This window comes from Toxorhynchites rutilus, chromosome 3 (genome assembly GCF_029784135.1).
Source record: "Toxorhynchites rutilus septentrionalis strain SRP chromosome 3, ASM2978413v1, whole genome shotgun sequence".
In the NCBI taxonomy this organism is placed as follows: Eukaryota; Metazoa; Arthropoda; class Insecta; order Diptera; family Culicidae; genus Toxorhynchites; species Toxorhynchites rutilus.
The window spans coordinates 6309122-6322027 of record NC_073746.1 but is presented as its reverse complement, the minus strand read 5'-3'; the positions used below and the strand labels follow the sequence as shown (position 1 = coordinate 6322027).

Sequence of the window (12906 nt, the reverse complement as noted above, 5' to 3'; positions counted from 1 at the left end):
GGGACACTGGAAGTCTTGGGCGGTGGTTATATTCAATTATTCCAAAGGTTTCTTCGAGAGCGTGGTTCAAAGGTTTGGACTTAAGTCGTGACTTCATTCGTGTAATGAGTAGACTTATGTCCAACCACCACTCGCTAGATGTGCATCTCCACAGAATAAATCTTGTTCAAAGCAACGTCTGTCGGTGTGGAAACGGTTACGATGACATCGATCACGCAGTTTGGCAATGTACGGATAATTACGCAGCCAGAGAGTACCTTTTGAATGCCCTTGAGGTCCAAGGAAGACAACCCTATGTTCCTGTTAGAGACGTGTTGGGAACTCGCGACATCTGCTATATGCAGTTGATCTATATGTTTGTGAAACGGTCTAGTATAAGTATTTAATGCTTTTGTGTTTTTCTTTTTCGTTATTAGTTTGTTTGTATTGTCCCCCCATCTTACCGTCGCCCACCCTCGACAGCTAGTCGAACACCAGATGCTATCCCTGGTCATTATGCACAATGCTACAGTGCGTGCGGCAACCCTCGGTTGAGACAACGATACCTCATATCCATATCCCCAACCTGACCCGTCCCACAAAAATGTTGCCCTTTTAACCTCGAGTAAACCGCGAGTATTCGGTCGAATCCTACTAAACATAGAAATTAGTTGAAACTTTGTATAAACAAACCTTGAATTAGCGGCTCCGCAAAGCTTATGCGATTGAGCCTTACAAATAAATGAAATGGATAAAAAAAAAAAAAAAAAAAAATTACACTCACAAAACACTCACAATTACAATTTTGGATATGCAAAAAAAAATCTAAGCTTTCAAGAAAAAATATTAAAAAATAGCGCCATTGGTCCCGAAATCATGTAAACTCTAAAACACAAATGCAATCAACAATTATGCAATACCATCAAATACAATCAATAATTATGAATAATTACTTCCTTATAGCAAAACATTAGACCGTATTTTTTTATGCATTACGACGAAAAAATACATTACCAAATAACGAAAAATAATTATTAACCTTTTACCCAGGCATGTGAATAATCTGCAAAACATTCCACATTCTGTACCCTACAGGAATATCTGATCCAATCAATAGAAACTGCCGATCAATTAGCATCTTCGACACGCACTATTAGAAACTGAAGAACAGAAAATTATATGCCCCACAACGATGTGTACAAACGGCCTGAAAAGTGCCCCAAACGACACACTTGGCGCTATTTGCGTGACTACAATGTTCCAATGTAGTAACTAGAGGACGAGAGCAAAACGCGCCTATTGGTGTTTTCATGTGTTTTTTTTTCATATGTTTACCACTAGACTTTGTAAACTTCTAGACACCCATTATATCGAATGAAAATTGTTTCGCGGTCCGGCGGCCCAGTGCGTTATCGCGTCGCGTCGTACTCTCTTGCCTTGTTTTGGTATGAATTTCTCATGAATATTAATGGCAAGGGAGGGTCTAATTGTGTATTCGGAAATTTATTGCCCCGATAGAGAAGCTGCCAGCTGCCGAAAGTGATTAACAGCTAAACTATCGAGCGGCTATTATTATTACGCTCACAATGGACTCGACAATTGAAAGATCATGTTTCGGGAGGAGCGATTAGAATCGATTAGTGTACTCCCGTTTCTTTGAGTCTAAATATATTTGACAGCTGGGTGGGTAATCGCGAAATAGTAGACTTCCCACGCAAACACACATTCCACAATGCATTTGGGTTTCCATATATGGGATGACTTTGTAAGAAAAATTTTTGTTCGCGAAAGACGAAAAAAAAATTGTAGGCGGAGAGTAGAAAACGCAATTTGCCACTCGATGAATGATTACTTAATAAATTATGTCTTCCCTCAAAAAAAGTGTGCGTTTTGTTTTGTCTTCCCACGAATATTTGCACTCAGAGAACGGCGCTAATGTTGGCTCCCGACGAATCAACTAACACATAATTTATGCTAGACTTTATTGATACTGCCTGAAGTGTGAAAAGGATTTAAAATAGGTCAAAAGTAAGAACACTGCTCTGACAAACTTTTTTTTGTTTTCTTTCTTCCATTGCACGCGCAGAAAATTTGCTACCACGCTTCGCATCTCGCAACCAAAATGACTCGATTGCGATCCAAGTCAGCAGACGATACACCCACCAGATCATATCGCGCATCTACAGCATCTTCCTCCGCGAGATACTCGGCTACCGAAATGTGAAACTGGTCGACCTCTACGAGCGGACGCACGAAATCGAAAGGGAGCGATTGTTTGTCACACTGGAAAATCTTGTGTCGTAAGTATGTCTGGCAAATTGTTTTATTTTTGACCCACGAAAAATGGATGTGGTGTGGTGATTTGTGCTGAGGGATGATCCAATGCAATAGCATCTAGAAATAAATCACAATCACAAAGTAAAATAAATACCGCTTTACGATGGTTCACGGTGGTTCTCAAACGTGTCATCTCTGATGGCGAAATTCATCTGCACAATTCGCATACATCGTTGCGTAACTGAAAACACCCATCGCCATCGTTGACCCCGATTTTGCATTGCCATGCATTCTCAATCGACCATTGGTAGTATTTTTGCTTCTATTGCAGATTTGCAACTCAACGGATTATTCGGCTTATAAAGAAATTGCCTCACCGAACGCTCACGCTCTTTAATACCTCCCACTTTCACATATGATCCGTTGGGAAAAAAAACCCTTTGATTGCGTTTCGTCAGCTTGGTACATTATTAACCCGAAACATTTTGTTTTGTTCAACATATGTTGGTTTTTTCCCGCTTTATGCTAATCCGTCTCATGACACATCTTCAATACAGCTATACATCTATCTAAATGGCCTTTGTCAACATATCAATGGCGTTTTCAATAATTGAATGATCAAATCGGATTACGAACGGATTTAGAAGATTTGCATACCAATCGAATAGATATAATATGCTATACATTACGATCCCCTAGTCCGTAAATGGTTTGAATTGACGGAAATTGAAGCCACTCCGATTACTCATGAATGGCTGTACTTCCCTATCCATGCTGTCAATATCGAGAAGCGGCGAAGTCACGAAAAAGCGACGTGGCATAACTCACCGGCATGGGCATTAATTGACATTACTATTCCAGTATCGCTCTTGGCAGCGAGCAGTCAACAGCACATGTTGAATTTGAAAGTTGATTCGACAATGTACGAATTTGCTTTTTATTCCTTTGTCCCTTGGGCGAATCGTTCGCTCTGTTCATTGCAAGATGTCATTGTAATTCCAGTTAGTAAAAGTCTCTCTGAATTCAATGCTTCTTCAATTAATTAATTAATTATTTTTTAATTCATCCATTCATTTTATCCCAGTTTCGTTCGAACCAGTGAGTAGCCAACGCCATGATTAACTTTGAAATATCCAAAATTTGTCTTTTTAAATCTACGAGAGAGTTATGACTGAAACAAGCAAACCATCGGCTCTTTTCAGAGCCAACAAAAAATTCTACAAAGAAGTTTTTTTTTCTATTTTAGCTGTATCTAGTTTTCCCAAATGTTTTGAATTTCACGTTTCTTATTGTGGTATGATTGAACTTAAACTAGCATCCTCCGGATGAGTTTACAGTAATATTTTGATGGCGACCTGTTTTCGCGCTGTTTGAAATTAGAGCCGTAATTGGAGGAAACGCGAAAATATGCTTACCTCAAAATTACTTTGGGTAGCACGAAACTGTCTTCATTGTTAAAGAATGAAGAATAAAAATGTTGAAGAAATGCACAACATTCAACAACATGCCATCGATTTTGTTGTACATGTTTTATAACTCTGCGAAGTATATTATTCTATGTGAATTCTAAGTCTAAATCATGGTTAATATTCTACACCGAGCAAAATAAATTAACGAAGCAGAGCACGACCCACTACCTTTTTCCCTGAAAAGTTGTTTACTTCGTTGAAGATAAACACGTGGAGATAAGATGGTACAGACAAACCTGTTTTGAGCGATTTTTGTACGATCTGTTCGTGTGATTTTAGTTCCGATTCAAAAATAAAATTGCACAAAAAATGTGGAATCGCATAAAAAAATTTTGTACTAGTACTGTACTAGATTCTTGTTTGTATACTCAATTTATATATAAATTGATGTTATGGGCAAAAATATAAGGGCAACGACTATATACCTACCTAAAATTTCCAAATCAAAATCTAAATTTAAAAAAAATATCAAAATATATATATGGTCATCTACGAAAAAGAAATCTGCCGGGAAAAAAATCTCTGATTTTGCTCAAACTTCGTATACTTATTCCTTTTTCGATTTTTATTTTCATTTCACGCTAAGTGTCAGCATCTTGAAATTTTGCTTTCTTTACTTTTGAAGCGCTGAACCGATTTACAAACTCTTACTGAACTGCACTACAAGTGTCAACTTTTAAGCGAAACATCTGTAAAACATTGTATTTCTATGGTTTTTGAGATATCATGAGAAAAAAAAATCTACTGTTTATATATTTTTTTAGAAAGCAGAGACTGTTTTACATAAAATATGAAAATTGCAGAAAGACTTTTGTTTGCTTATGAGATATGCATTTTTTCTCCATATGTGTGCGGATTTTCTAGGAATGTAAAGGGTGAACTACGGTTGTGTAACATTTACCCGAATACCATTCACCCGACACATGTTTTCTCGAAGCACATTTACACGAACGTAACGAATACCCGAATGCTACAAATATCCGTATGCTCCAAACACCCGAATGCGATATTTAAAAATTCCGACAAATCAGGTTATGATTTCTGTCGGATCTCCTGATAATGAATAAGATTTAATCAGTACAACATAAGAGTTCAACAAATATACCTGCGTATTTAAAAAAAATGTAAATTTTAATGATTCAGAAGATTTCGCTGATTCATTTTTAGAAATTAGTCTAGGCACACATAACATGCGGTCTTCTTCCCTTTCCGTATTGCTCTTTGAGACTAAAAGATTATTTAGAATAGAACACGGGCTATGAAATATGTTTTTCGAAAATTAATCAGGTAATTCTAACATGAAAAATATAAAGCATAATGTGTTAAATATAAATATAATATTTTAGACATATGAATAGAATCAGTAAGATAAAAAAAATGGTACTTACGTATTAGCGCCACCGCAGCGCAGTTTTTATTATGTGTCTAACGAGGATAAGGAACAGAGGCGGCCCCAAACCGCCAAAGATACCCAATCCGAGTCGGCCGCCGACCCGCCGTCGGAAGCGGCGGCCTCTCGCAAGCAAACTTGTGTCCCACCGATTGCCCGGTTAGTTTGAAACATAGGAGACGATCCATTAGTTAGGTTTGCACGGGTAATCTTTGCTTTGAAATATATCATTCAAATCTCAATGCAAAAATGAATAAAGAAGATGTTTTGTCGGGTTGTGCTCAACTGAGCCTAATTTATTATCAGAACTATTACCAAAATTATCCTTTTTTAAATATTTTTTTCTTTCTTATTCGGGATTATTTACCATTCGGGTAAACTTTTTATCCAGATAAGGAGTATTCGAATGACCTTGTTTCTCGTGAATGCTCTAAAATCTCGTTGTGTTATCTTTTATCTCCTTCCAACGCATTATCTGTCTTTTTTTGTTTTTTTTTAAAAGATTTCAGTATTTCATTCTATGATTTTTATGGTGACTGCTCGAAATTGACAGCTTTCTTCTACGTGTATGGTCTTCTTCTTCTTGAATGGCGTTAACGTTCCCTGTGGAACTTTTGCCGTCTCAACATATGCATTAACTAGCGTCATTCATTAATACTTAGTTGAGATTTCTTAAGCCAAATAACACGCCTTGAATGTATTCCGAGGGGCAAGCTCTAGAATTCGCGTGACCACAGTGCAAGTCGGAGGAAATTTCTTTGACGAAAAATCCTCCGGCCAGGACGGGAATCGAACCCGAACACCCGGCATGATAATGTGAGACGCTAACCACTCGGCCACGGGTGCACGTTTATGGTCTACGTGATCCAAATGAAATTTAAAAAAAAGTGAAACTGTATATATTTCTCTTGCATATATACAGTAGGGCGCCAATGAATGGGAAAAATCGACCCTAAAATTTCAAAAAGTTACCCTGTACAAAATGTTCACCACCTCGAAAAAACACCCTATGCCGAATTTCAGCTCAATCGGACTTAAGGGAGAGTGGCGCAAAGCGGTCAAAGTTTGAGTTTTTTGAAAATCGATAAATCACCCAAGGGGGGAGGAAAGGAAATCGGGGTTTCGAAAAAAATGATGTCAAATGTTTTAAAAATTGCATGAAACGTCGAGATCTAGAGTCATCTCGGAAATATTTTTTTTTGTCAAAAATCGGCATTCTGGAACTGAGTTTTTTTCGGTGTACGAAACGAAAAGTATGGTTTTGGGTGCCAATAAAATAGTTATCTCGATTTTTCATTCGGAACTTGCTACGAAATGTTGATTTGCACGATAATATACCCTATACAAAAAATTAGCTCATTCGGACGTCATTTTTTGAAAACCAAAAAATCACCGGAAATCGGAGTTTAAAAAAAATTGATGCCAAATGACTTAAAATTGCATGACACGTCGAGATTTAGTTATCTCAAAAAAAAAATTGTCAAAAATCGATTTTTCAGTTGAAAAACGACCAAGTGCCAAAAAAACTTTTTTTTTGACAAACAAAAACGAGATAACTGTAAATCTCGACGAGTAATGCAATTTTAAGACATTTGGCATCAATTTTTTTTGAAAGCTTCCATTTTCGGTGATTTTTCGTTTTTCAAAAAAACTCAAATTTTACCGTTTGCGTCACCAGTGAATGAAGTCAGAAAGAGTTAATATTTTGCATAGGATATGTTATCGTGCAATTCAACATTTCGTAGCAAGTTCCGAATGAAAAATCGAGATAACTATTTTATTGGCACCCAAAACCATACTTTTCGTTTCGTACACCGAAAAAAAACTCGATTTCCTTTACCTCTCCCCTTGGGTGATTTTTCGATTTTCAAAAACTTAAACTTTGACCGCTTTGCGCCACTCTCCCTTGAGTCCGATTGAGCTGAAATTCGGTATAGGGTGTTTTTCCGAGGTGATGAACATTTTTTATGTGGTAACTTTTTGAAATTCGAGATGACCATTTTCATTGGCACCCTAATATACAGCCATTCCATGCCAAACCGATATAGTGGTTCTCAGATTTTTATGAAAAGTGGTAGTTTAGTTCTTTATCGCAAAATATTAGACTCGTATTTTTCAATTTTTTCGTTAGGGTGCCCATTTTCATTTTAGGGATGTTTTTTTTTTAGGGATGATTTTTTTTTTCAAAAATGACTTTTTTCAAACTTTTGAACTACTACACCGATTCAGATGATCGACATATCAAATTAAAGCCAATGGTCTTTTTTGAAAAAATACTATAACTGCCGAAAATTGGAGTTCTGCTTTCGTTATTATTGATTGTATTCGTTTTTTATTGTTTTCATAGTCTCGGGACCAATGCGCTATATTTTTTATATTTTTTCTGAAAAGCTGAGGATTTTCCCCATAACATATGTCGAAACCAGAGAGGCTTTATTTTTCGTTTTTGAGTTATGGTTTTTCAAAGTTAACCGATGATTCAAAAAATCATTTTTTCCAATTTTTTTCCAACACAAAAAATCATAACTTTTGATCTACTGGACCGATTCAGATGATCGACACATAAAATTGAAGCCACATAGATAGTCTTTTTTGAAAAATATTAGACCTGCCAAAAAAAAAGGAATTTGATTTGTAATTACGAGGGTCGTTCAAAAAATAAGTTTCAGTGTCTCACAAATCGCGGAAAAATAAAGTTAGGACAAAAAACGAGGTGTTTTTGGTAATCTACGTTTTATTTTCTATTTTTCTACATAATCGCCGTAACATTCGAGGCATTTTTCAAAGCATGGCACGAGTTTTTCTATTCCGAGCGCGAAAATTGTAGCGTCCAACTTTTTGAAGTACGATGTAACTGCGTCACGATTTTTTTCAGTATTATCGTGTTATCGAAATGCTGTACTAGTATGAGCGAGTAGCATATTCTCTGTTATTTTTAAGCTCATTTGATGTTATAAATCAGGATTCCAAAACATGTGCTAAAAATTTATTTTGGGTGTGTAGATTTGCCTGTTTGCATTTTCTTTTTAATTTTTACAAGTTTATGCTTCCAACTTACTTTTTACCTTTTTTGCTCGGTTTACTTTTGTCAATTGTTGAACTACAATTATCTGGTTTGTAAAACTGCGTTTCAAAGCGTGTCATTCACTCGAATAGCCTTCTAATGTAGATCTCTTTTCGATAGATAACGTAAGTGTACATATGATATTCAGGATTATATATAATACGAAAAAAGGAGAGAGGAAAAAATAAGAAGATGCATAATATAGAAACAGTAGTGCAGTGAGTTAATAAAATGAAATCTGGAATTCCACAATTTTTATTAAAGTCTCAAAAGCGGTCATTCGGTACTTTTAGTGTTAAATTTGTCATCTGATAATAAACATTTCAATATTATGTAGCTTCAAAAAATTGGAGTGGCAGCGGCCGACTGATTTGACGTGGAAGGCCTCCATATACCTTTTTGTGAATACACCAACATTCTTCTTTGTTTCTTTTTTCTATATTTTCCCTTCTACACTCAATTCACATTTACATTAAGGATCAAATGCATCTGTAGATGTCTAGTAACAAAATTCTTACAAAGTTCCGTTAGGTTTCATTTGCGTCACGTATGAATATTCAAGCCAGATATGATGTTACGATGGTTGACATTATGCATATATTATTTTTACGAATAATCAGCATTATCCCCTGGATTTTCCCCAGAACAAATACAAAATTGCCCAACACCATACAATACTTTGACAGCCATAGTGTAAACCCCACATTATCAAAACAAAAGCAGCCGATTACCTTCCTCAAGGACGGGAGGCCGTCTCGAATTGTCATTTTTTGAGACCTAACAAGACGGAAAATTCCATAAACTAGCAAAATATGTGCATATATGTTCGATTCGATTCCCCGGCGGCGAAAGTGCGTCCCGTTGAGTCAAATCTCACGCAAATACGCCCGATGCGTATCTTGCTTCCGCGTAAGCCTGCGGCCTATCATGCAAATATGCTCCCGATTTACATATACAGTCTCTCGAACCAGAAAATGCTATCATCATCGTCATGAATATGCCGAATATAGTGTCGGGTGTTCAAAATCATTGGAGAATAGAAATTCACAAACTCCAGCGAATCTTCCCCCTTTTACAACGTCACCGTGTTTGGTGCTAATGGTAACAAGATATGAGAAAAGTCCGAAGAAAATCTTCCAGATTAAAGTTCGCGGCGGAAGTGAAGAATTCATGGGCGCATTTAACCTTAAAATATCGAAGATTATAGCTGAACTTGGAAACACGCTACACTGCATGAAAACATTCAACAAATGGCTTTCCAGCATGTGGTGCGCTCACCTGCGACCGGGGCTCTGACAACCCTATCCCAACCAATGCAAACTAAGCGTAGGCAGCATAAAGCAGGGCTCGCGCTAAGGGGGCTCACGTATTGTTTACAGTTTGGAGTCATATATGTTAATACTTGATTACGTTGGATAGTTTCCTTTGGCAATCGATGTTTGGATACCCATCCGGAAGCTTTCTTGGAGATTCGAAATTAAAATCACTGCTACAGGATCGCGCGGAGCACTTCATTTTTAATTTCAGGTTATGATTTTTATGCTCATGAGTTTCTATGTTGGCTACAGAAAGGCGGCCATCTTAGCAATCCCTTGCCTGCGACAAACAAAATCTAACGTCACGCGAATCGTTCAGTCCCGCTACGTGATTTAGATGCCTACTGGATGTTCCGCTGCGTGTCGTTAGCCTTGGTGCTAAATCATAACACCCACACCCACGTCGTACGTCAAAAACTGCCGCAGTGCAGCCGAAACAGAAGTGCGCCTTTTTTGTTCATTTCCGCTGTGAACAATGTTGGTGGTGATACGAACTTTGCCGTGTGTATCACATAATTCGGTAAGGTTATCCATATTTATTTTAGAAAAAAAAGCAAGAACATATTGCTTTTTTATCTTTCGAAATTGATAGAATCCTCTATCGTGATAAATCATGAGTCAGGGAAGCAAAATATGTCCAATGTGTGCTGCGTGTGGAGTAAAATTATATCACGACGAGGACTACACATTGAAATAAACCCAGAAGTATTTATAGTACATATCCCAATGGGTTCGAGCTGATCAACAGTCTTCCGCGCCCATGAGCTCAATTCTCGGCTCGTTTTATTGCCATCCCCTCACGCAACCGCTATCCGGCTCCGATTACGTTTCGACCTCGGCTTTGATACAAATTGTTTTCGCCGAGTTGTGGACCGCCTTTTGTTATATTACGGTCAGAAGAAATTCGCCGTCAATGCATTCATTCTAGTTATGTAATTTTTGTTTGGGTTACTGAATTCAGCGGAGAATTGGAATGTATTAGTATTGTAGGGAATTTACTTCAATAAACAAGAAACATTTCGCCGAAACTCGGATTCATACGAGCATGCCATAGATCTTTATTTCATAAACGAGTATATTCGCTGAACGAGCGAGATATTGAAGTGGCTTCACTGCAACGAATTGAACATCCGTTTCACTTTCATCCCTCGCAGCTCGACTCTATTGCGGTTTTTTTTCTGTATCTGATATAATCCGCTCAATGTTTCGCACCATTGATCCTTTCCAGTTGAGTGACATGCAGTTTGTTGCAGGGGAATAAAAACAGCAACACCATTCAATGAGTTTTGATGAACAATAGTGTAGTGTTCAGCAGCAGTACGCAGCCAACTTCGTTGTTGCCCAAAAAATGATGCGTCGACTAATTAATTTAGCAACCCTGTTTTAACATTAGGCTAAAGCTATATTGTACCCGATAATTTAGGTCAGTACCAATAGAAAGCTTGAACAGTTTGGATGAAAGTTTTATTCAAATAAAATTACCCATAAAATTAAAAAGTTTAGCTTTTTCGTTTAAAAGTTTCGTCTGGTGAGTTGTGCTGTGGATCATCGCGAATTTAGTTAGACACAACGTAGGGATTTCTGGTTAGCGTTAACATTGGTGCCGTGACCAGGATTTTTCAATTCGTTTGATGAACCATACCGACATATTCAAAAAGGATTCGAACAATACTGGAATTGTTCCATTAGCTGAGCCATTTGTGAAACTTGAATAGTTCCATTCAAGTCATTGTTCATCGATACAATTTCAAATTGTTACGATTTGAATTTGAATTGTAAGACACCGGAACCATCCATCGGACTTGGATAACATTATCCTGCATTTGTCATCGACTTCAAAAGGATTTCTGGAAGCTGATTTTGGATTTTTGAAGACTTTTTGGATTTTTGTCCGACTGCACGATCTTGTTGAATTTTATACAAGGCATTTTCTTGCTTTGGAAAAGGTGAGTACCTTTCCAAGTTGCCACCCTTCCGTGGTCGGGACTACTGTGGTCTTTTTCGTCTACAGATTAAATCAATCGCCGAGTTTTCAATCATTGTTGCTACTGCTGCTATTCACGAGGCGTGATGTCGAACGCACAGGACATATCGAGGCTCACGTCGAAGAGAACCAGTGTTACAACAGCGCTGGGTCGGGTAGAGGCTTTTCTGCAGACCTTCAATGCGGAGACGGATCAACCACAATTAGAATGGAGGATGTTCTGGACCAACTAGGAGGATTTGAGGAGAGTGAAGAAGGTATGGCGGTGCATGATGCAATTCGTAGTGATTTTGAATCACGTTTTTTCAAAATAAAATCACTACTTCTCTCTAAGTTATCGTCTCTCGCTGGCAATTTCCCTACTTCTACACACAATGCAAATACTAACTCCACTCTCTTTGGGATTAAACTACCTACGATTTCGTTACCTGAATTTCATGGCGATTATATGCGATGGTTGGCTTTTCATGATACGTTTCTGGCGTTAATTCACTCTAATTCTGATGTGGCGGATATTCAAAAGTTTCATTACTTGAGGGCTGCTATCAAGGGAGAAGCCGCTCAACTAATCGAGTCCATTCCAATCAGCTCCGCGAATTACAATTTAGCATGGCAAACTCTAACGTCTCGCTATTCGAACGAATATTTGTTGAAGAAGCGTCACTTACAAGCGCTCTTCGACATACAACGAATAAAAAAGGAATCAGCGGTATCACTCCACAGCCTGGTGGACGAATTTGAACGACACATCAAGGTTCTCCGTCAGCTGAACGAACCAACGGATACGTGGAGTACAATTTTAGAACATTTGTTATGTACCCGGCTACCCGAAGAAGCTCTTCAAGCATGGGAAGAGAATGCATCTCGAGTCGACGATCCTAATTACGCTTGTCTCATCGAATTTCTGCAAAGAAGAATCAGGGTACTAGAATCGATGTCAGTGAATAATCACAATTCCTCAGCAAACTCGTTTTCGTCAAATCAACATTTGAAAAAGCAACCACCATTTCGTTTTTCTTCGTGTGCATCTACTGCAACACCCACTGACAAGTGTCCAGCATGCAATCAGCTACACTTGCTAATGAAATGTCAGAAATTCAATCGGTTTTCCCACACCGAACGTCAACAATTTGTTTCGTCCAAACGTCTATGCAACAACTGCTTGCGAAAGGACCACATTGCACGAAATTGTCCTTCCAGCTTCAACGGCAAAGTTTGCAATCGTCGTCACCATACACTCTTACACGCTAGCACTGCGGAAAGTACGAAGAAAGCTTCCAACAGCGCCGATTCTTCTTATTAATTCGTTTATTTTTACAGGCTCAGTTACTTAAGTTTAAAGGAGCCGAATTCTTAAATATAATTTTAAAACTATATATATATATATATATATATATATATATAAACAATTTTCTTACATCTATGGT

General features: G+C 37.8%; 1 protein-coding gene across 8 annotated transcripts in view; it reads left to right on the top strand.

The window, feature by feature from the left end:
- Positions 1-12906, top strand: part of LOC129780610 (receptor-type guanylate cyclase gcy-5-like) — a 273526-nt gene that overhangs the window by 178164 nt on the left and 82456 nt on the right. For 6 of the 8 annotated variants that reach the window (XM_055789065.1, XM_055789062.1, XM_055789067.1 and 3 more), the window contains one exon: positions 2066-2279. In XM_055789065.1, coding sequence (XP_055645040.1) covers positions 2066-2279 — 214 coding nt within the window. Of the gene's footprint in view, positions 1-2065; positions 2284-11395; positions 11737-12906 lie in introns of those variants that run through there. The other 2 variants (XM_055789069.1, XM_055789068.1) reach the window with 2 other exon arrangements.